Below are 24,631 nucleotides of genomic sequence, written 5' to 3' on the forward strand. Positions count from 1 at the left end.
GTGAATGATACCTCGGTAATCTCATTAGCGATCTATTTTGCACTTTAAACATTGAATTGAAAAGTTTGAGAGTTTGCAAAGAGTTTTGCAGCACTTTTTCTTTTTTTGAAAAGTTGAACTTTATTCACAAAATAAAACTTTGTTTGTAGATATGTGCACTATCAACATGAAGTGTTGTGTCTACACAACTGGAAATAAGTAAAGAAAGCGAAAAATGTAGATAGGAATGATCTGAAAGTAGACGTAAAAAATAACCTTATCAACTCAGCATGGTCTCTTCTGTCATAGCCGCCGGGGCAAAGGTCCTAGAGGGTCTTCAGCTGTTCAGGTGCACAACGCATGCATGCTAGGTGGTCTAGTTAAACACGCCCTCATAGTCGATTTTTGTCCACGGCCGCCATATTCAAAATATTGTAAACACACTAGTGATGGCAACACGAGCACGATGGCAAGAACGGCGTACGACACAGATAAAAACCCCGGCTCAGATGGGCAACAGGACGCTGAAAGTCATACCAGTTGGTGCCTGGGTTGAACCCACATCGTCGTATGCAGCAGAAGAGCACCATGCCGTCGTGAGTAGCCGTTTTACCAAGAGTTGCAACTGCAAACCGTCAGTGTTTGACAGCCCTAACCTAAAATCATGTTGAAGCTTGCACCGTACACTAGTCATACTGCAAGACAGCATCTAAAACCACTCTGAAAATAATGTCAAAATGCCATCGCTTGCCTTTTTTAACTACAGACATGTAAAAGACAACAAAGTCGGGAGAGATTATGAGAAAAATATCGTCTTTTCACGTTAACTTATCAGAGTATCGCCAGCCCGGCCAAGTTTTCATCTGAATCCGTGATTGGGCGAATGGTGACATGTTCTCGTTGTACTGTTGGGGGTCTATGATTAGCTGTTACATTCGCAAATTCCCTGATACATGAACACCTTCCGTACACTGGTATAGAAGGCGGAAACGGTTAATTGGGATGGCTATTGGTCCGTCTGTGGTGAAATGAAATTATTTAGACTGCATCCAAGGACATACGTCCATGCTACATGATTCTAGTGAGCATGCAACGAAGCCTATAGGCCAATTAAAAGAATAAAATAATTTTTTGTGACGAAGGTGTAAGTGTGTGTAAAATAGAGAAATAAAATAAATAGCTGACCGGTCTCTTTACAAACAGTATGCCGCTCAGATTGAAGAAGAAAGGATACAAAGAGCTCAGGCAGAGAAGGAAGCCAAGCTGAGAAAGTTTCAGCAGGAAGTCAGAAAGCGAGTCACAAAATTACAGAAGATCAAACAGCAACAGCAGCTGGAAAATTCATTCCGAGCGGTAGGTGAACACAATTGTTCATCATCATTCATTCACTCACGCTAGTGTCAGTTTATACATAAATCAGATAACCAACTTCCACATTCATATAACTTTGTTTCTGAGAAGTAACTTGCCATATGAGCACATTAGGCCCATTAGGCCCCCAAACCATAAAATTGGTTTCCAATTTATGGCTTTGAGGCCCTGCACATAATGGGTTGCTGTTTTTTAGCTCCATGGTGTAACCATAGACCCTAGGGAATTCTCTAGGGTCTATGGTGTAACTGGAAAAATACAAGTAAGCTATCTAAAAAAATGCAGTCACCAATATAAGTACAAAGTGAAGTTCGCTATTGAATTGAGGTCAAACTGCCTCCTCAACATGAGAAAATTTCACTGTTTGAACTATAATATGCGACACTCTGAAGCAGTTCCTCAAAGACACTGATAATGTAGCAGCAGGAATGTCACAACATTTCAAACTGCTTACATAAATAATAGTAATTATGATAATTTATAAAGTGTCAATATCCAGAATAAAGTTATCAAAGACACTCAATAAAATTAACACATTACAAAAAAAGTAATTAAAATTTTAAAGACTGCAAAAATTTTTAAAACCTGAGTCTGAATGTCTAATGGAAGATTGTTCCATAGTATGGGAGCTGCTACACTGAACAACGATCTCAATATATATCTATATAAATACCCGCTACACTTAGGACTCCTGAGGGACTGTCACTATTTAAGCAATAAAGCACACCCAACGATGGTATACCACGAGATTTTGACCAGTTCACGACATATATGCACGAGCGATAGCGAGTGCATATATGAAGTGAACTGGTCAAAATTGAGTGGTATACCGTCGCTGGGTGTGATTTATTGCTATTATATCATAACAGTATATTGAAATTCTGGCGTGGAACGTCAAAAACGGACTTTTACTCAAGCTGAGAGCTCGCGCGCATGCCTGCCATGGTATATTGCCAATATACCATGGTCGTTATCGTGTCTCGACCAATCAAATCGCAGCATTTCCGCCATCAATATACTGGTATGATATAATATATAATATTGTGACTCAGCTTTGCCAGTTCGAACTATTGATTTGATGATACTGAAAATGACGAATTATGAGCCCTTGTTTCTTCATTCATCGCAAGGTTGAAATGGAGAGGAAGGTTCTTCAACAGAGCTCACACGCTGCGGAGAGAATGACTCCAAAGAAAAACAACTGTGTCTTCCGTGAGGAGGACCAACACTTGATACGTCTTCCTGCCTCCACGGCAACTGCATCCAGAGAAGAAACAGATGATGCAGAATGTGGGAGAGCCCTCGACGAGCACTCACATCATGTACACAGAGCAATCAGGCAGGCTAAGAGAAACCTGGCAGCTAAGAAGATGGTTGTTGACCAGGTATAGATAAATAACATTTTCTATTTCAGGGGAAGTTTGATATGCATTCATTTTGTGTAAGTAATTGTTCAATGTTCAGACAGAACTCATGATGCAGTCAATTAAATGTACGTACGAAGTATTGTTGTCGGGGACAGCTTGGCAAATAAACTTAATGTATTCCAAGCTAGATGGTACAGAGAAACAACAGCAGTTGCCTGTCCCGTTTTTCTCAAGGGTCTGTGGTTTCATTTCCTTTTACTGAACACTGTCTACTGACTAACAGCATTAAATGTCACGTCCACAACCAGATCTGTTACTGAAAAGAGTAGTAACTTTTTTTAATGCACTTTGTTTTATTTGGCCAGTTCAACTACTGTTGCATACACTTTATGTAATCACATAGCAAGAAATATCCAAAACTGTTTACCAATGACAGTAGCATAGGAACACACATTTACGGTCAATTTTATGGTATGATGCTACATACATGATGTACCACATGGAACCCAGAAATCTGGTTGTTGTTGTTGTTTGTAATGTTGCTTATGTTTATATTAGTTGTGTTGTTGTTATTGGTGACAAATAATATTCAATGAGCATAAGTTGTTGTTTCAAATGTAATGTAGATATGATGAGAAACACTAAAAAGACACTATTATTATTTGACCCAATGCAACTCTCTCCCAACATACCGGTACACTGTTGTTTAAGTACCGGTACAGGTGGAGAGTGTACGTTAGCAGAGAGTTTGATCGGATCAAATAATAATATTGTCCTTTAAGTGTTTCTTATTTACTTTTGAAACAACAACAACACAATAGTTATGCTCATTGAATTTTGTTAGTCATTACTAATATAACATAAACAACAATGCAAAAAACAACAACAACAAAGATTTCTTGGTTCCCTGTGGTTGTACACGTTGAATTGACCGATATTGATTTGTTGACAGAATCTACCAGGAGGTACATGGAAGGTTTCTCCGACCAGAGACGTAAGTACAAATTCAATTTATTGAAAATTCATCAATAAAAACAGTCTGTCAACACGGCAACTTTTCATGTGTATTTTATATCAGACAACATGACACCTGATTGTAATAAGATTCTTTTGGAAAATTTTCAGAAAAAACTTGATCAAGTTAAATTAATGTTACGATGTATTAGAGCTATAGCCACAAAATATTAACAATGGTATACTACATCTTGAACCCAAGTAAAAGCAGCCATCAGACGACAAAATTCACTGTCCAGACTTGTAAATTTCCATAGCGGTGATTCAGTGGACTGGTCATTACTTATTGAGGTCTATCATAAAAATTCATACGGGAAACCAGACTATGTAATATCTACACAGAGTTTGACAGCAGTAGTGATTGTATTTTGAATAAGGATAAGTTTAGTGAAGTGCAGAGATGATGTTAACACAAGACTACAGTGTTAAGAGACTCACATTATTACAGACTAGTGCTACCACCTTTGTTGGGTTATTTCAGCTTCCGACAGCAAGACAAGAACTTGACACTGATGAGAGGATAGAAGCGGGTAGCCTTGAGAGCGATGTCGAGATTCCTCAACAGCCTATTGACGAGCCTGCCCTCAGTGATGAAGAGGAGCACGTTGCCAGGCAACCGGACCCCTTAAACCGAGAAGAAGTGTACCAGCAAGCTGGGGTATCTGCACCGAAAGTTGTCACGTTCAGTCCATCAGTGGGGCGCCCTCATGAGATGCGAGACTTCCTGGCAGAGAGGGAACCTGCAGCTGTTGAGAGCGAACCTAAAGTGGTGACCTTTGACTCCGATAAGGAACCTGATGAGGTGTTGCCAAGGCAACGACGGAAGAGAACACCGAGACTCTGTACAAAGACAGTAATTTTGGACGTTAAACCAGGCATTCAGGAGGAAGAAAATAAAAGACAGGTAAAGTTTTATATCCTGATGAAAAATATGTTAAAAGTTACCCAGATAATATCTGTATAAATTTTGCCACTGAGACAATGCCAAGGTACAATGCAAACTGATAATGTAAGAGTCACTGTGACGATGTCATTTGTCTTTGTTCACACCCATAAGGTGGAGGACTGTACAAATGTCTTGAAATACCGGTATTGTTAGTTTTTTGATAATCACAGGTGTTGTTGGTAGCAGTGAGTAGACTAAAATGATTAGAAAAATTAATGGCATTTCCATCTTTTTGAGAAATGCAGCGTACCCTGTGACTTTATGTCGGTTATTAGATCCTTTTACTTGTATTTGAGCACCTTTGTTCATATCCTAAAGTCGTGGGGTAAAAATAACTTTATTGCTTTCACCACCATGGTTTCCCCAAATCCATGGTCATCAATGATGTTATCGGACCTGTTTTCAGTGAATTGGGGTATACAGGTTATGGTACATGTAGTAAGCACCTCAAAAGTGAAAGACTTAAACCTTAGCTCAAACTTTCCTCAAAGAATATTCAACCATTCTCTTTTGAAATCAAGAATAAAAGTAAGGGGTCACAGTGGAAAGTTTGGCACTAGAGAAACATATTATCCATGATTTACTGATATTTTAAATTCAAACTGGCCACCATCCCCAGTGTTGACTCTATAGAGAAAAAAATAAAATTTTCGAATTTTGAAAAACTGGGGTGGTGCAAAGTTTTCTTACACCAAGATCTTTAAAATGAGCCCCCACAAGTGGTAGATCAGAAGAGAATTGTAAAAGTTTGGGAAACTGAATACCTGTCCCTAAGATGCATTCCACCTTAACCCTTTGAGCGCCAAAGTCAATTTTTGTCTCCTTTAGGAAATTTATGCCAGTCAATTTTTTCAGATTTTTGTCAAAATTCTGATAACAAACTGTACCAATGAAATATTATGTCCATTTGGTCTAAAATTATCAAAAAATTTATAAAAATTGGTAAAAATGTTTCACTGAAATTTTGATGGGAACAATTACGGCACTCAAAGGGTTAAAGCCACAAATGTACTAGCACCTTCTCCATATCATATTAGTTTAATCGTTACCTGTATCCTATCTGTTCCCACTCATATTTGTAGTTGCATTTTTTCTCATAATATCATATTATTACTTAGGTCAAAGCTGATACAATTTTCTGTGTTCATATCTTGCAGACACGGAGTCAGTTTTCCATGTACCGGAGAATGTTCATGGACATTGAACGTGAACAAGTCAAGGAGAACATCAGAAAGAGAGAACACAGGAAGAAAATACTCAGGTATCTGACATATCTAACCTGTTCACCCCTATTTTCTATATGAACTGGTCCAGACCCACCTGAAAACAATAGGTATCGACCAAACCATTGTGGTAATAGGGTTAATCCATATCCTGTCATACAACTCTCAGTACTATGAGACCAGTGTTGCAGCCAGGATGTGCCCTTGTGACAATGTCCCCAAAACAGAACCTGTTGTCCCACATTCTCACACACTGGGGGTCACCTCAGCGTACTCATGTGTTGGCTGTGCTGAATGGGTGTAGTCTGCAAGTAATATATGTTACTGTCGATGACTTTGTTTTGCATGATTATTTTGAGGCTTATATTTACGTACTTTGGAAGCTGTTATTAAAAGTAACTAGAACGCTGCACTTGGTTGTAGTCAGACTGAGCTCTGATTGGAGGCAGATATGGTTATACTGTTAAAATTGCCTAAAATTAAAGCATATTGACACGGTCCCTGTAGCTTTAATTTTGTTTTGTGAAACTAATTTATGATAGCTGTCCCCAAAATGTGCAAAAAGTCCCCAAAAATATACGGTAGTGGGACACAGTGGCCCCTGGTTTAAAAGTCCTAGCTGCATCACTGTGAGACACCATAGATATTCTACAAATCATTTGATCTATCTTCTCACCAATTACAGGTTGAAGAGGGAGAAAGAACTGGAACGAAGGAAGGAAGAGATGAAAGCAGAGATGGCAGTAGAGACCAGGGATCCCGTCACCGGGGAAACGGCAAAAGAAGCTCTGGAGAAAAGCAAACAGGAAGAGAAATTCATGAAAGAAACTCTGGAAAAGTACAAAAAGAAGAAACAAAAACAAAAGGAAACTGACAGGTGAGGTGCTGTTTAAGCTGTCACCCTGTTTTACAGTCTGTGGGTCCAACTTTCTGCCACAATCTGGCTTTAAAAAAGGGTGTCAGCAATGTACGAAATGAGTTCTTGATCTCACATGACCTACAGCAGTCTGACAAGGTGGCCAGTGAGATTTGTGTATTTCTGTACGCTTCTTTGTCAGACCAGTGCATGATTTTGTATAACTTTAACCTTTCAAGCACTGTATTTTTTCCCACCAAAATGTTAGTGCCACATTTTTAACTTTTATGAACTTTTCTGTAATTTTTTTGATAATTTTGGACCAAATGAACATAAAATCTTATTGGCCACAGTTTTTTATCAAAACTTTGGCAAAAATCTGACAAAAAATTGACTGAGGTATATTTTACAAGGGCAACAAAAACTGACTTTGGCGCTCAAAGGGTTAAATTGATTAATAGAAATCTTACAAGCAATGAGATAACATCTCCTGAAATACAGTTGTTTGCCCGTCTTGACATCATCAATCAATGGGAGGGTTTTAATCATACAGTGACTGAATCTTTCAGTGGCTTTACGAAGTGAAACAGAGGGTTCCTCATTGTTCTTTCTCGCCCCCCCTCCCCCAATGGTAGGATTAATACTTTTGTGCTTGTATGTTGTCTGGAAAGAGAAATGTGTTTTTCAATATGAAGAGCGTGTGTACTGGACTCCTGACTCTGTTTGAACACTCAGCAGTGGTTACTGTAATGACTGGAGGGAAATTATTGAAATAGATGAGAGCAGACGTGAACTTTTCTTTTTTTTTCTCAATTCAGGTACATAGACGCTCTGCGAGCCATGATGAAGGATAAGATTGAGAAGCAGAACATACAGCTACCACCGCTGTGTAACTGCGGACCCACCATATGGGACTCCAACCCTGACACCTGTGCCAACAATTGTGTCTTCTACAGAAACCCTACTGGTGAGTCAGTCTTTATACACACTGTGTGTGAAAGCTTGTGGAAAGGGACTGGTAATGACAAATGTAGATGATGTATCTGTAGTTAGAATAGTATGTGATAATCCATACATATAGAGGATTGTAGTTCCTGTGATAAGTATTTGCTGCTGAAAAATATGGTAAGAGATCTATCAGTGTTCAAGTGGCAAGTGATTTATAGTTAGAATTGTCTATATCTATGTAGCTGTACTATAGCAAGTAGCTAGTAATAATAACAATTATATGTGATTAATAGATTGAGAAATAATCTTTGGTACTTTGAAGTAGTTTTAGGTAATTAGAATAGCAAACTACTAGTTACATTTGTATAGTATTAGTAAGTACGTGTAATCTATCAGTATGGGCAATTTACCAGTAGATGATACATGTAAGTTGTGTATCTGTAGTTAGAATGGCAAATACTCCATCGTTGGTTACAATATCAAGTGTCTGTATAGGTGATGATATAACTTATGTGATCTACTGTAGAATAGTGAGTAGTTATGCAGCTTTGAGTATGGTAAGTATTCTTATAGACACTGGAAATCAGTAAAACAGTCAAATGGTGAGGAATTTTTCAGACTCCTGGTAAGAAATCAGCATTCAGTCTCTGTTGACACTCAAGTGGTAAGTCAATGATATCTTACTGCAGCGACAACCTCAGCGTTGATATGATTCAACCATGGTTATTTGATACATGTACCGGTAGACGTACGTACATATCTCCATGGTGTGAATATTACTTAGAAACGACATCCATGAAGTACTGTACCACTGCAGTTATTACACTGTACACCAATATAATGCATGCTTCAAACAGAATGTCGCCGGCAAATCATCCCAAAGCCACGCCCTGGCATTGTTTGAGATCACAGACTTTGGTTGCACAGTTCATTTTCAGCAGATTGACACATAAATATTCACGTTTCCATGTACCGGTACACATGTAAATGTATACGGTGGTACATACCCTTTTATATTGTACCGTTCAGGTTTGTATTACAGGAAGGATCATTCAATCTTGGTCATGTTGAAGTAGCACTTTCTAACGTTCAAACTTACTTTGGGACAGTGCGGTTCAAGACATAAGAAATAAATCTGTTTTTATCTGTGGTATAACTGATCTGATTTTTCTTTCACGGGAAAAAATGCTTGGACATGAAGCGATATGCATGTATTTGAAAGTATTAATAATGTTTTTGCATGTCACTGAAAAGTTCAACAGGAAGGCCATTGAATTTTGTTCTTCACGCTATGGTGTTTCTCAAGCTGTGGTATAGAAATATTTTTAGAAGTGCACAGTTTGCGAGCATGCAACTTTATGTCACCATATTTTAATTTCCATGACACATTACCAGGAAGTACCTGAAATGTTAAATTGGCACCAGAGACCACTGGGTCAATTCATCACTATGGTATTCATCAGTGCTAGACTGGGGGTGCCTAGTATGGTGAATGAATGCAACATACTCCCTAAGATAGTGTCAAATGGTAGATCTAAACCATGTGGTCTTCAGTTGTCCTGCTGTAACACATTTTTAATTCTTTCCTTTTTTAATCTGATTTAAACATTGATCTTTATGAATCTCTTACAGCCTATGCTAAAGCACTCCAGTCGGTTCTCATGTCATGTGACGTTGTGTGAGAATGAAGACCACACCTACACCAGTTCATTGTATGAGTGACACACTTCATTGGAGGTTACACTGAGTAGGTTTTGCAGAACAAGTTTTACTTGTAACGACCACCTCCAGCAACAGTATTAGAAAGTAATAGCCACAGATAGCAAACTGTCTTCAAACGAATATCTGAGGTTGAATTTGACAAGAAACTGTCATTAATTTTCCTCACTCTGTTGAATCAGTCTCAAAGAGTGGTGTATACTGTCAGCACATTGATATGCCTTGGAAAACCCTGTGAAATTGATCATTTATGTACATTGACCATTACAATATGTGTTCAGGATATGTATATAAGTTATGATAACGTCCATGTTTTTTATCATGTACCTTGTGTTTTAACTTGACAGTAATTTTAGTTATTCTCAAATTTGTATTTTTATCATGACCTTATTCTACATCACATCTCGATAATCGATTTACAGCACGGTTTACACACAGCAGTTTTTGTGGATGATAAGATGCATCGAGGGGGTTATTAAACAATAAATCCACTTTGGAATTTTTTTTTCTAATGTAAATTAATACCAAGTTGACTATAAATTGTGAGGCAGTGGTTCAAAAAAGCTGCTTACTTTACTGACTCTGCTTCCTCAGTGATTCAATGTAATACTCTAATCACAGTCAGCAGATACAGTGATATTGAATAAACGAGTTGAAAAAAATATAAACTGCTGTCTTTTTGCAATCCACACTGCCAATGGAGTCAAATTTATTCAAAACTGCCTGTCCTATGTAGATACAGTCAGCAGATATTGTAGATTGAATAAACTTGATTTTGAATAAATGATTCAGAAAAATATTAACTGCTGTCCGATGTTCAATGCAATCCACACTGCCAATGGAGTCAAATTTATTCAAAACTCTCTCTCCAATGAAAATTAATGACCTGTCGCATCCTGAGTTACTGTAACTTCAGACAATTTTACCGTAATTTTTGTTCATTCTATCAACTTCCTCTTGTTGGCCTCCTTCCCCGTAGGATGTCAACTGTTGAAATACCCAGTATTTGGCTTGTCAATTTGCATTCAAAGATGTATAGATGCACATCGTCATCACTGAATGTTGAACTTCAGTCAAAAGAGATAATCCACAATCAACAATCGGACCAAATTTTTAAAATTCTTTTCTGATTTACCACTTGATGGGGCTCATTTTAAAGTTCTTGGAAAGAGAAAAACTTTCACCTCGCTAGTTTTTTTAAATTGTAAATTTCATCTTCCTCCATAGCATTAAACACAGGGATGGCGGCCATTTTGAATTTCAAACATCCATGAATGTTAGGATTATCTGTTTCTCAGTGCAAAACTTTGCACAGTGACCCCTTGATTTTCGTTCTTGATTTGGCAATGTACAGTATAATGGTTGAATGTTTCATTGTCGAATGTTTGAGCAAAAGTGAAAGTCTTTCACTTTCATGTCCCATACTACCTTAAAGCTGTTTAGACAAAACAGAATACTTGGTTATTCCCAACACTGTAAAGCAGATGAAGAGACTCCAAGTAATACATATACCACAAAAAAATTTGCCAAAGACATTTTTTCAAGTTAAAGTCACTTGGGCTGTCTATTGAGGGGTGTTGTACTTGTCATCTCAAACAAGTATAAGATTTTAAAATTCTGTGAAACATTCATAAAAGAAGCAATACATTGCATCATCACATTGTTTGTTTATTAATTCTATTTATGTACGTATTTGTGTGTTTTCCTTCTTGAATTGCTGTGCACAGTGTTGTCACTATAAGGTCTGTAACAATTACAGTTAATTTATGGATCACATGATCTTCAAATGAATAAAGAATAAACAAACATAAACTGCTTAATACAGACATTTTTTTTACCTGGTCTATCTTATTGACTTATTTCAATCAAATGAGTGGACAGTACCAGTTTGTCAAAGTCTGCCAATTCTAAAATGTTTTCTGTAGTCAAACCTCAGTAGTGTGGGGGTATGGTTCACTGCCCAACTGACTACAGATGTCTGTATGCTGTAGATGAGAGCACTGTATCAACATTGTGTGTGTGTGTATGTGTGTGTGTGTGTGTGCACGTATGCGTGTGCGCACACGCGCAAGGGAGAGAGAGAGAATTTCGAGGCACAAAATGGCTGACCATGACAAGAATTATGAATTCAAGTTCACATATGTCAGAGAATATGGCAACTGTTCCCTGTACATGCAAAGACTTATACAAAGAATTCTGAGAAATTACCTCATCAATTGAACAGTAGGTATGTTGATTGAAAAGCTGTGAAGTGTTTGATGAAGAATTAGACTCTGGTAATAAACATCACGATATACGCCCTTCTCTTTCCGTGAACACTCAGGAATCATCAACCATTGTAAGCATGATTTTGTTTGGCTATGTAGTGGCCTCTCCACCATTAATTCAACAAACTGATCAATAACCTACAGTCATACTGGGTATTCACCTCGCGCTGTTTGGGAGTGTTCAGTTATGCTGGCTGGGCCAACAAATTCCTTTGTTATCAGGGTCACATGGTCAAAAGGCTTAGTTTCAGTGTGCTAGGGGGTCACCAGGTCAAAAACCTTAGTTTCAGTGTACAGTTCAAAAATAAATCGCAGACAAAGGTGATATTCTAGTCACTGTTCATTCTTTGAAGTCAGTGCACAATGGTCTGAATCTAGTACAAACATTCGTCTTTTCAAAACTTTATCTTGGCAAGTGCACAAAGTCTAGCCTGGCATAGCTTTTACCAGCAGAGTGGAGTTGCCAGGTTGCCACCATGCTTTGAATGGAGCTTCGTAAACCACAAGTGCAAGGTGAATTTCAAACAAATACATGGAGTGCATTTAGGATTTCACTCTGTACTGTTTGATGGCTGTACTGTCAATGTTTAGCTCTTATTCAAATAACAGATGAGACGCCAACAGTTGTTCTGGGGAAATATAACCAACTGACTTTGCTCTTCATTGTCAATTAGTATTAGTGTTGAAATGTGATAAATGAGAAATACATGTGTTTTTACTTGTAGTGGATCTCTTGAAATGAATATTAAATACAGAAATATATTGTATTGTCAAGTGGTACCACAGTGCAATGACCTGGGTAGCCCCTTCAGTACATTTCCTTCAGTAGGTATGACAAGCTGTATACTTTTGTCAAGCTGTCAGTTCCCTGAACACATAAAATACACTTTCAGTTCTCTTTGCTTGCCCTTAGGTCTATATAGGCACAAGATGGTTGCAAATCCTCAAACAACAGCGACTATAATTCAGAACAGCCAGGAATAGAATTCGGAAAGCAGAGTGATGTTGAACACACACACACACACAGACACAATGCATTATATTTCAACTGGACAACAACCTTTAATTATACCAACAAAAAAGGACTTACACAAACTAAACATAATAATGATGAAATAAAACCAAATATGAGCTAAAAACAATATAATAACAATGAAAACAATGTCACTCTCTATCTTTACAACAATTCGGCAAGTTCGGCTGATGGCAGGGTTAAAATGTACGTACGAATTAAGAGATTCAAAGCAAAGCAAGCATGCAGTCCTCGACCAAGGGCTGGGGCAGCAATTGGCATTAAGTCAACGGTACTGTGATTACCGTGCGGCCCACAGTGATATTGCAGAAGAGCTGGTTGTGATGAATAGCTGCTGGCTCGCAAGTAGACCTGTTGACATGGCAGCCCGAGAATGTCTGTTCGTAGTGACATGGCGGCTGATTAGGCTGAAAAAAGTGCTAATGCTGGGCAATACAATCATCTATGGCTTTGCCGCTTACATCAACCTCAGAGAAGAAATGAAACAAAGCCTTTCATAATGGCCTCCTTCAGTGAACCAATCACAATCATAATATCACAATCACGATCTCGGAGATTGATCGATGTAGTTTTATGGTGACCAGGCGAAGCACTTGGAATGTGCAGAGTAATTGACCTTTCAGCAGTTGGTTGCCCGGTCAGTTACCCTACACCTAAACAGTAACACCATTTGTACAATGCACAAATATGCAATATGCAAATGAACAAAATGCAAATGAAAAGAAATGGCCAACATACTGGTTTATCAATATATGGTATCTCTCTGATGAGTATCACCAGAACATCAGCTAATTACACAAAATAAATCATCTCTTGAGTACAGTAGAAAAAGTACAAAAATATAAATATGACATACTGTAGTTGATTTATTGGACCTGCAAGTACAGGTGTGTCCAGTAAAATACCAGGATTTTAAAAAAATATATATGTACCATGGGTATCAGTGTCCCCTCTGAGCTGTCACTGGATCAAAAAGTGATGTTTGACGCAAGTAAATTTAACTGAATACACATACTTATCCATATCACTAACACAAGCAAATGTCCAGAAGTTCCCTATTTGACTCAGTGAGTTCAGAAATGTTCTAAGAAGAGGGTTACACTGATGGTTTTGTGAACAAAAGTCCTGTACCAGTATTGTTGTCTCTATAGTCTTATATACAGAAAAATCTTGTTAGCAAAAATACTGTATTTGTTGTCTGTGTAGTCTTATATACAGAGAAGTACTCTTGTAATTTCTATTAGTACTGTTATTCAAATGGCAAGAAAATGTACAAAATACTAAGATACAACATATTTACAAGAGAAAAATTCGTTTGAAATGATGCAATTCTACCACTTCGCAAAGTGACCTGGCTGTTACCTGAACTTTGAACTGTACAAATCAGAGTCCTGTCACTCTGCCAAATTTCCTCTCAGAAATTTCAGGTTAACTGTCACTAGGGATTTTTATGCTAATGATATGACTGATTAAGTTTGCTTAACCCTTTGAGGCTTTGAGTGCCATGATTTTTCCCTCTAAAATTTCAGTGCCACATTTTGTAAATTTTTATGTATTTTTCTGTAATAATTTAACAGTTTTTGACTGAGCTGACATGATTTCCTATTGGCTTCAGATTTTTATCAAAATTTCTGAAAAAAAATACTACGGAGATAAAAAAATGTTTGGGTTTTATTTTCCGAAGTTGACAAAAATTGATTTTGGCACTCAAAGGGTTCATCAGAGTCAGTGGTGTCTGATTCTATTAGTTATTTCTTTGGGTGTTAATACCTGTATTCTACATGTACATGAATCTGTGATTTGCATTTTATTTATTTTTCAATCAATTTCCTGAGTTTTCATCACTGTTTATGTACATCAAGATATAATGGAAAATCTTTCACTACAGGTTTTCCAATATCTGAATTCAAAAATATAAAACTCAAAAATCCTCTCATTCTGTTCATTTGTCTCTGTATACCAGTAGTCTTTCTGTACACCTTCACCAGATCTGTTTTACTCTGGTTTTCAGAAGGCTATAAATTTCCTTGCAAAGTCAACAGTAGCCCCATCATCTTCAGGCCTATGAGCTTCCTACAATTTTTTTTAGATATGCAGGGTTTTGTTTGCAAGCAATGCATCATTGCAATTATTACTGACATAATTATAATTGGTATATATTGCAAAAATGTGTATTGCTCACATACAAATCTCATTGACAAACCAATTATGATGGAATGTGCCACTGGGACAGACATTCGGACTAAAAAAATTTTAAAACATTCTTTTGGCCTATCACTTGTGGGAGCTCACTTTCAAGCTCATGGAGTAGATACAATTTATCTGGCTTTTGAAAATCAGGAATTTTAATTTTCTCCGATAGAGAAAACACAGGCATGGCGGCCATTCCAAATGTCAATACATGTTCGGAAATTTGTTTCCCTAGTAGAAAACCGTTGATTTTGAAAGACAATGGTTGAAAGTTTGCTTGAGGAAAGTTTGCGCATAAGTTCAATTTTTAATTTTTGAAGCACAAGCTAGCTTAACCCTTTGAGCGCTGCAATTTTTCCCACCAAAACTATACTGTGCAACATTTTACCAATTTTGTGAATTTTTCTCTAATTTTTTTGACAATTTTGGACCAAATGAACATCACATTTTATTAGCTTCAGATTTGTATCAAAGTTTTAGCAAAATTTAGAAAAAATTTGACTGGTGTATATTTTGATACAGGCGACAAAAATTGACTTTGGTGCTCAAAGGGTTAATTGAATAGTGGAAGTACAAAGAACACTGCAGTTGACATGCTGAATACAAATTTTCACAAAATTACCACAATTTACAGTTAAAATACTCGCATTTTGAAGTGCATTTTCTTCGTCTGATATACAATATAACAGTCCTTACAATATACATCTGTCATACCATGCATTTACCGGTAGTGGATATTTTAACTCCTAGTTTCCGAGAGTGTACTCTAGTGTCACCAAACTTTCATCAGCAGGAAAATCTGCTGTACAGAATTACAACTTTACAAGTCATATACCTGGTATACTTTAAAAGATATCTTCCATATAAATATATATTTAAAGTTTTATTTATTAAAGAAATTATGTACCCCCTCCCTGCCCAAATTGGACGACAGAAAACTTTGCACGACATAATGTACATTAAGGCAAAGTACATTATGGAGTGCAAAGTTTGCTTGAGTCCGTTAAAGACTGGGAGGGGGTACATGATTGCTATTATTTTATAGTTTTGGCATTTTATAGTTTTGGCAATGCCAGTGAATTTGTAGATGTAGAAAACATCCGGGTCACAATGCTGGATAATCATATACATGATCGGTAATAATCTGGGGGATGACGCAAAAAAATTCACCGGGTATTGACAAAGTTAAATATAATTATTATTAACATTCATAATTCATTTATACTACATGTGGACAGTACACAGTCACACGATTACTCCAAGTTCACATAGGTGTAGTACCAAAACTGGAAATATTATAAAAATATTTAATTTGCTGATGTCAGCATAATCTGAATAGGGACTAATACTGCTATTCCATGGCACCTTCGTGCCAAAGCTCATCCGTTGGCCCGGGAAGTGGTTATTGTAACTGCAGACAAAACATTTTAAAACTCATTAAAGTCATTATTTTCTATGCCTGCACTGACAATTTATCATAGCAGTGGAAGAGTGGACAGAGAATGCACGGCTAATGTTCTTCATTCATTCCTCGTCATGTAAATACCATGTAAATTCCAGACACAGCACTGATAGACTAGAAACACAGCTACTTTACAAAGTTTCAATCTTCAGCGTAGCAGGAGCTCCCTAGTCGTAGCCAGTACATGTACTATTTCAATAGTACTTTTATTACTGTTCCTTGTCTGCACCCCACACCACTTGTCTTCAAGTACCCGCTCTTCAGGTAATGAACTTGGAACTTTGATTGTCCCTGGCAATGACATTGCAGATCTAGGGTAACAGCCTTGCAACCAACAGCAGCAACAGCATCCAAGATGAGAACACAGAGGTTGCTTGGGAAGTTACTGCAAACATTTAACAGTAAAATGTTGTTGGATGCACCGGTATTTTTTTTCCTTTTCTCTTTTTACATTCTATTGTCAACATTCAAAAGATACCCATACTTTATGAGACTGCAGTGAGCCCTACCTTACTGGACTGGTGTTCATGTCACTAGTTTCAAACAAATACCTACGGTATGGGCATCCATGCATGTCAAATACATCCTGTATCTTATCACATGATTTTGTCATAGAAATACCTGGTTGGACAACTATGGAATGCGAATGTCGTACAGTTTTGTTTTGAGGGGTTCTGGATATTCACCTAAGCACTTGTTTTGAGGGGTTCCGGATGTTTGTACCTGTCCGTTACTTCGCCGAGGCAAATTTTCATTTATTGTTACATGGGTGAGACAAGCCAGAAACAGCAAAGAATATTAAACATGTTAGTCCAAAGATAAAAGAATTTGCCTATTAACCCACCCTTTCACCACCATGATTCAGCTCAAAACCAATTGCTATCAAAAGGTGACCGTGGACCTTCTCACAGAGAATAGGGGTGTACCGGTACAGGTTAGATTGAATGATAACATTCACCTACCTTGTTGAGGGTCTCTGTCGTTCACGATGTCACCATCATCTGTTACTAAATTGAGGAAAACATAGTGAGAATCGACACACAAAATTCATTTAATTGCTGGCTTGTAAATTACGGTTTACATCAATTTTGTAGCAACAAAAGTTTTAAATAGAAAGAAAAAAGGGTAAATTTTTAATACAACAATATCACTAGATATTTCTTTGGTTATGTGACATAACTGTTAAAATGTATGGTTTACAAGTTAATCATTAAACTGCAATTCTTGTTTTGTTAAAAAAAATATCAATTGGTTTGTGCAGTGTTATGTGGAAGATTGGCTTTGTTCTGAAAAATATTCCTTGGGACTTCACATTTCACAAATAGTGTTATTCATCTTCTACACTGTTAGTGTTGCATTGATCACAGTACTTTTCAGCAATTGGGGGGTGGGGGGTGGGGTGGGGATAGTATGCTTCTCCTTGGTTAGTCAATGAAATGATTTTGCCAACACAGTTAAAAAGAAATTGCCTTTTGAACACACCCTTTCACTGCTACTGTTTAGCACCAATCCATTGTTATCAAAAGGGGTCAAGGATCTTTCTACGGGTCATTGAATGTAATGTCTGTGTGTGAGTACACAGGAACAGACGCTGATGCTAGCTTGATGACTAACCTAGAACTATAGTCACTGAATACTGTAACACATGACATCATCAATACTTAATCTCTGCAATGTGAATGTCAAAATCTGTATATGATAATATTTTATTGCTTGCTGGTAAATATAGGATTTACATCAAATTTGTGGCACTAAAAGTGTGTTACAAAAATAAGTTCAAACTTTTCTCCAATAAAGATAAAAGTAATACAGTATAATAATAGTAGCTAATAATAAATATAACTAGGTATTCCTTTGTTTATATAAAGGAATAATATAATCTGCTAATTCTTCATGAAAAGAAAAATCTTGTTTTGTTAGTATAGAGAAATAAGCTGATTTTCAATTGTGTCATTTTGGAGATTAATTTTACTGAAAAAGGTTTTTCTTTGAAATTTGTATCTCTGACAGACTAATAAAAAAAAATTATATTGACTCAAGGATGTTTACTTGATATCTTTCACCAAGAGCTTTAAAATGAGCCCTCACAAGTGGTAGGTCAGAAGAAAATTGATAAAATTTGAAGGCCCGAATTTCTTTCCCCGGGGCAGATGTGAGATAGTGTTGAGACACTGCAATTGAATTGGGGTGCACAGGTTAAATCGTCCCTATGGTTAATAATAACATTCCCTTACCTTGTTCAGTGTCTTCATGGACAGGGGTTGGTTTAGTGATGTCATCATCATCTGTTATTGAAAGCAGTGAAACATTACGTCAATCACAGATACAAAAAGATGATAATGGTAAGCTTGGGTGACATGCAAATTACACAATGCAGAGTGTGTTCTGAACAAAATGGACAATGAAACAATGGTGATATCAAATACAGGGTTTCACTGCAAGCAACATTCAGCATTTCATGAACAAAGGTGTACTTGAATTATGACATTGTGGTTCGTTATGGCATTTGCGGCAATTCTATCCCCCACCATATTGATAATTTTTGTATCTCTATGTAACGCTCTGATCTGTTGTGTCTCTGTAAGTCATGCTTCAGTGCTTTGATCACATGTTAGGCATTAAATCAGTTGTCACACATAGACAGATAGGTCATGCGAGTGAGTTCTGTGATGTCATTTTCTGATTGTCTGTCACTGCAGCTAAACAGAGGTTCTATTGTCCGTAGCTGTATTATGTTTGACTAACGTGAGTGCAGGTTTTGCCACTGTTGTTGTCTCTGCCACTGTTTGGAAATAACCTTCCCATGTGAATATATCTATTTTGATGAGCATGAGTTGCATATCTTTGATTATTTGGTTAATTCTGCTGTCAGAGGGATACCCCTGACATGGATTCATCATCATTCATTATTACAGTATAGCTTTGTTAATACCAGTGAATTTTGTGATGTCATACTCTCAGATTGTAACCGATAATGCATCCAATTATCCAGTATTGTGGCCCCAGATGTTTTCTACATTCACTGGCATATTGCCAAAACTATAAAATAATAACTATAATGTACCGGGGCCCTCCCAGCCAATAATGGACTCAAGCAAACTTTGCACTCCATCTATAATGTACTCTGCTTTGCTTCAAACATTACAATGTTGTGCAAAATTTCCTTTTATTCATTTCTGGTCTGCGAGGGAGTACATTATAAGTATTGATGTCTCTTCAGTGACAGATACCGGTATACTCACAACCAACAGTTACTGTAATGTTTTCTTCCCGATAACTCGACATTATGTCATTCTGAACTCTACACGAGATGATATGCCTGCTATGTTCCTCATTGGGCACTCTAAACTGAACAGTTAGACGGCCATCACCGGAATGCGGTATAACCACACCATCCTTGTAAAACATGACGGAAGTACAAGATTCCTGGCATCCCAGTGGCGTACAGAAGAACGTAACGTCGCTGCCTGCCTCTGCTTCAAAGATTCGTCCGCTCTTATGTGTGGCTCCACTTACCACACTCATACTGGCACCAGTGCACGGTTCTGGCAGATAAGAAGGAAAACCATGGAGTCAGAGCCTAAAGAACTGGTAGCTGTAATGTTTGATTTTTTTTCTCTATCTTTGCTGTATTAACTTAAGGTAGAATGCGCCTTGGGGATAGAGAGTCCGACTCTCTGAGTTTTACAATTCTTTCCTGATCTACCTCTTGTAGGAGCTCATTTTAAGCTCTTGGTGTACGAAAAAATTTCACTGTCATAGTTCTATGAAAATCCATAATTTTTTTTTCTCCATAGAGTGAACACAGGGGTGGCGGCCATTTTGAATTTCAAATATCGGTAAAGCTTATGGAATTTGTTTCTCTAATACCAAGTTTGCATGGTGACCCTCGATCTTTATTCTTGATTTTGAAAGAGAATACAGTAGTTGTAAGACTACTTGAGGAAGTGTGAGTAAATGTGTAAGTCTCTTACTTTTGAGGCACATACTCTCTTATGAATTCAGCTTGTCAACTCAGCATGTACATTTAATCTTTGTTGTAAAGTGACTTCTAGTCCAGACTAGAATTCAAGTGTACACAATAAAAGTGAATTCTACATGTACATGTATAGATGCTGTGTTGACAAGCTAACGAGGTGGTATTTCTGTATGATTTCCGGAGCCGAAGAAGAACGTGCAATTGGCATGCAAAAGTCACACCTACTACCCCTTTAGGAAACTAACAAAATCTTATTACATGCCTCGATGTGAGATCAAATCAGTGCATTGATTTGAATCGGAACATCCAGGGAGTTAGCAGACTATATGAACGATGTAAGGACTAGTTTCCACAGTAACGGTCCGTTGAAGCCCTTTGACATAAAGGTAGCTACGCTTAATGCTAGATGTAAATTTGCACACTACTTTTTTTAACCCTTTGAGCGCCAATGTCAATTTTTGTTATCTTAAATTTTTTTCAGATTTTTGCCAAAAGTTTGATAAAAAACTGTAGCCCATGATTTTATGTTCATATAATCCAAAATTATTTTAAAAATTACAGAAATCTTCATAAAAATTGGTAAAATGTTGCACTCAAATTTTGGTGGGTAAATATTACAGCACTTAAAGGGTATCAATTTCTTTTGATACTAGTTGATATTTGTAAAATTGTTTGAGAATGCCCTGCATGTAATTATATGTCATATAGCATAAACTGTGAGGCATGTAATAAAAATATTTCTGCCTGAATACATAGGTTTATGTGCCCTCTTTCCATCGGGCAAATTGTCACGTGCTGCAAGGGGACACACCGTAAACCCATATATTATGGCAATAACATAAATCTTTTGTCAGAAAACTGAAGCAATAATCCACCTATCACATTTCTCTTTCAATTACCAGTAGCACCATTGCAGGGCCAGCAATATGAAACTGAATTGACATATTAAGTTTTTTAGAAAACAAAATTCTTCCTCATATTATAATCCATCTGTGCCAATAATGACATGTTGCCTATTTTGACTAACTTAACCCTTTGCACCCTGACCCCCTGGTACTCTATGACGTCATCGGACATTTATGTCCGAGCCGGGTTCAAAGGGTTAAACAGGCAAGTGAATGTCGATGAACAACAACGAAAATATTATCTTTACATATTTTGCCCACTTTGCCCACACAGCAATAATTAGACGTGAGTTTGACTTTTATTTGTTTATCATTTCGACTACCAAAGTCACTATCAATTACCTCTGTACTGTTTTGGTACATTATTATTAAAACACTGCACACCTACATGTATGTGCAAGATTTTAAGCAGGTGGCCACTTTTTAAAAACAGCGCCCTCACATGGGCATTTTGAATACCAAGGAATGCCCTTTTGACCATATATTGGCATTTAGATTACAGGTGACTTTACACCTTTAAATCTCAGCTTACCTGTACTTAGTATTTTTGCGTCATGATAAGCAGGATGAGCTCCAAACTGTTCACACCTCCAAGTGCCAATGTCTCTGTCTGACACTGGATCAATTGTCAAGTCGTGTTGTCCCTGAGTTTGATCCCCAGTGATACTGCAAGTGCCGCAGGCTTTGTAATCCACTTCAAATCCATGTGAGACAAGTCGCCTGGTTGGTTCTATTTGTAACCATGATGGGTTGGCTTGTTGTCCATGTATCCCACATGGCAATGTGACTCTGCTATCCAGTCTTGCACACACATCAGGTGGTATGACATTCCAGCTCAGTTGGCCTGTAAATGAATAACATGCAGTAGAAATGTGATATAATTATATTATAATTATACAATTAGTTTACACATTATTTGTATAGATTTACAATCAATTGATGTATATTTTGCAAGTAAAAGGTGTAAGGTGTATACATTTGGACAATGGTGCTATTTAAGCATTAATAAATTATCTTACCACGTGCATGCACTTAGATCCTTTCATCACATGTCAATTGAGGGAAAGCAATTTCAAGGGGTACACCATTTGATATCGAGAGGGGGGAGTTGCAAAGCAAGTTGTAGGTGGCCAAACGTGAAAAGAGAAGTTGTGATAGCTATAGAGTCTGAAAATAATTTGTTTATGGGGAGTTGTACAAAAAACATAATGCACATAATTCTCTCTGATTGGTAGAGTACCGTTATGGCTTCAGTGTGCTCTGGAGCTGCTGTGTATAGCGGCAATTCTTAATGTCATGATATCATTCATATTTTATGGCAAAGCTTTCAGGAATTATTTCATACAGGTACACATCTCTATCCTGAAAGGTTTAGTGAAAACACGGCAAGAAACAGTGTTCCCGCTATTAGTCATACCTTGCTGGTGCGTTCGTTCATGGATGTAAAAAATACATCCATGGTTCGTTGTGACTTTGTCAAAGTTAATCCGGTGATAATCTGGTGACAGCGTCCACAGATTAGTAATTTACCCTTGCTTACTTTGGCAAATTAGGCACTCAAACTCATCAGATTATAGACTAAATTACTACCTTTCTTGCTTGGCGAATTAGGCAATCAAACTGGTTAGATGATAGATCGACATGCTGATAAAACGTTTACTGCAAGATTGTCAAGGGCAGTGCAAGACCAAAACACCAAAGTTTGGTAGAATAAACCTCTATTATCAATACGACAAAACGCCTACCCACCCCTGGGGACGGACACGTAGGCGACCCCCCATGCCATACTCGTAGGACTAGTCACCGCCTATACACTGACAGTAGACTATAGTTCGATTCCGGGTATCGAACCACAAGCCATGGTGCAGTGACCGCCTACGCAAAGACGCGGTTCCCATCCTCGTACGTTTTTTTTTTCCCCGTAATAACAGAGTAAATGGAACTTACCTCCGAGCACACAGGGAAGTACATACAGCATGTAGAGTGTAAACCCATACCAGTTCATCTTTATACCAACATAGCTGAGCCAATCGAACACAGGTACACGGCCACGGTTCTGAGGTTTCAGTCTCGATTACCTACTATCTGCAGGAGAATGTCCACCACCCCGAAAACATGAAGTCTTGCAAAACGTAGGTCAGAAAACAGTTCCTAGTTTCACAGAAAAATGCCGGACATGTAATGATTATACAGCAATCTAGGGTCGGGTGCCGAGGATACTTGTACTGTTTGCGGAAACATGGACGTATGTGTGCTTCTTTTGCAATAGGTGCGCTACGGCTCTTGGTTTCGATTGCGTAGCGTGGGAGGTACCAGTGTCGGTCATCGGCACCGGTGATTCGAAAGCACGAAGCGGCGCTGGGGGGGGGGGGGGCGTAAAGGAAACCACGATCGCCACGAACAATGACGAATTGGGGAATCTTTTTACGAACTAGAGAGGGATAGCAAATAATTCTTTGACGAACTAAATCAATACATTTTGACAAACATTGTTTCTGACAAAGAAATTTATGTGAACCCCTGTCAGTGAAATGAGCTAGCCTTTAATATACGGCTGTATATTATGTAGATCACGGCGGGGCTGTGGCGTCTATATCGCGCTCGGGTCAAGGGGTTATCGCTCATTGACCAGAGCGCGATCGATGCGCTTGATACCACGACACCGCTGCGAGATCACAGCTATGTATACTGCTGCTGTGTGAACATCATTTTTGCTCACGCGCTCGACGTCTGTCTGCCTTTCTGTCTGTTTACAAGATATCTCACGAACTCCTGAACAGATTCAACTCAGATTTGGTAGTTAGGCATCATTAAAGGCCGAACAAAAAAAACTCTGCTGTTCCGATAACCCGACTTGCCTATTTTTTACCTGCCGACCCTAAACTTTTCAGAGCTACGTAAACACTGAAGTAAAAACACGAAAGAAAAAAAACCGTAAAATCACGCGTTCATTTGATTTTTGCTTGAACAAGGAAGGTTTTCATGTTCCCCTTTTATATGTATGATCCGTTTTTCTGGAAATGTGGTGGCCAGTGTTTGACCACCCTGAACCCCTGAAAAACGCATACTTAAAAATAAAAATATTTTGAAAAAAAACATAAAACCATGTTCACGGAACAGCACATTATCTTTATTTTTATTTTTTTTTTTTTCCCTCCTAATGGCAAGAACTGATTAGATTTTGTGAGTGTGGTTTGCATAGTTCATGCTTATTTGCATAATTAACATGCCATGTGATGATAGAAGTAACGGTGAAAACTATGAATGTTTTTTTAAGTCATCTAGGTCTTCTACATACATTTAAGTCATCTAGGTCTTCTACTATTGTTACTGACTATGATACGCCGTTAGTTTACATTTTGGAAGACTGGA

General features: G+C 37.8%; 2 protein-coding genes across 2 annotated transcripts; one reads left to right on the forward strand and one right to left on the reverse strand.

Annotated features, from left to right (window-relative positions):
- The first annotated feature begins 288 nt into the window (after nt 1–288).
- On the forward strand, nt 289–11,249 carry LOC139129588 (trichohyalin-like). The gene is made up of 9 exons (XM_070695233.1): nt 289–575; nt 1,183–1,332; nt 2,481–2,735; nt 3,670–3,711; nt 4,213–4,635; nt 5,835–5,938; nt 6,586–6,777; nt 7,575–7,723; nt 9,337–11,249. The coding sequence occupies exons 1-9, from the start codon at nt 429–431 to the stop codon at nt 9,384–9,386; spliced, it is 1,512 nt and encodes a 503-aa protein (XP_070551334.1). The 5' UTR covers nt 289–428; the 3' UTR covers nt 9,387–11,249.
- A 1,478-nt stretch (nt 11,250–12,727) lies between these two features.
- Nucleotides 12,728–23,555, reverse strand: LOC139129589 (kin of IRRE-like protein 2). The gene is made up of 6 exons (XM_070695234.1): nt 23,207–23,555; nt 21,792–22,103; nt 19,618–19,920; nt 18,610–18,660; nt 17,338–17,382; nt 12,728–16,760 (listed from the first exon to the last, which is right to left on the reverse strand). Exons 1-6 carry the CDS (start codon nt 23,262–23,264, stop codon nt 16,687–16,689), a joined length of 843 nt encoding a protein of 280 aa, XP_070551335.1. The 5' UTR covers nt 23,265–23,555; the 3' UTR covers nt 12,728–16,686.
- Nucleotides 23,556–24,631: the final 1,076 nt, after the last annotated feature.

The sequence above is a fragment of the Ptychodera flava genome, chromosome 3 (genome assembly GCF_041260155.1).
Source record: "Ptychodera flava strain L36383 chromosome 3, AS_Pfla_20210202, whole genome shotgun sequence".
NCBI lineage: Eukaryota > Metazoa > Hemichordata > Enteropneusta > Ptychoderidae > Ptychodera > Ptychodera flava.

Bases quoted from the DNA above. Each gene is read 5' to 3' on its own strand.
- LOC139129589 (XM_070695234.1), bottom strand. From the start codon at position 23,264: ATGAACTGGTATGGGTTTACACTCTACATGCTGTATGTACTTCCCTGT. The intron at 19,921-21,791 runs GTAAGCTGAGAT...CTTATCTGCCAG, and splicing joins CGCAAAAATACTAAGTACAG to AACCGTGCACTGGTGCCAGT. The intron at 18,661-19,617 runs GTGAGTATACCG...TTTCAATAACAG, and splicing joins CATTACAGTAACTGTTGGTT to ATGATGATGACATCACTAAA.
- LOC139129588 (XM_070695233.1), top strand. From the start codon at position 429: ATGGCAACACGAGCACGATGGCAAGAACGGCGTACGACACAGATAAAA. The intron at 2,736-3,669 runs GTATAGATAAAT...ATTTGTTGACAG, and splicing joins AGAAGATGGTTGTTGACCAG to AATCTACCAGGAGGTACATG. The intron at 5,939-6,585 runs GTATCTGACATA...CACCAATTACAG, and splicing joins CACAGGAAGAAAATACTCAG to GTTGAAGAGGGAGAAAGAAC.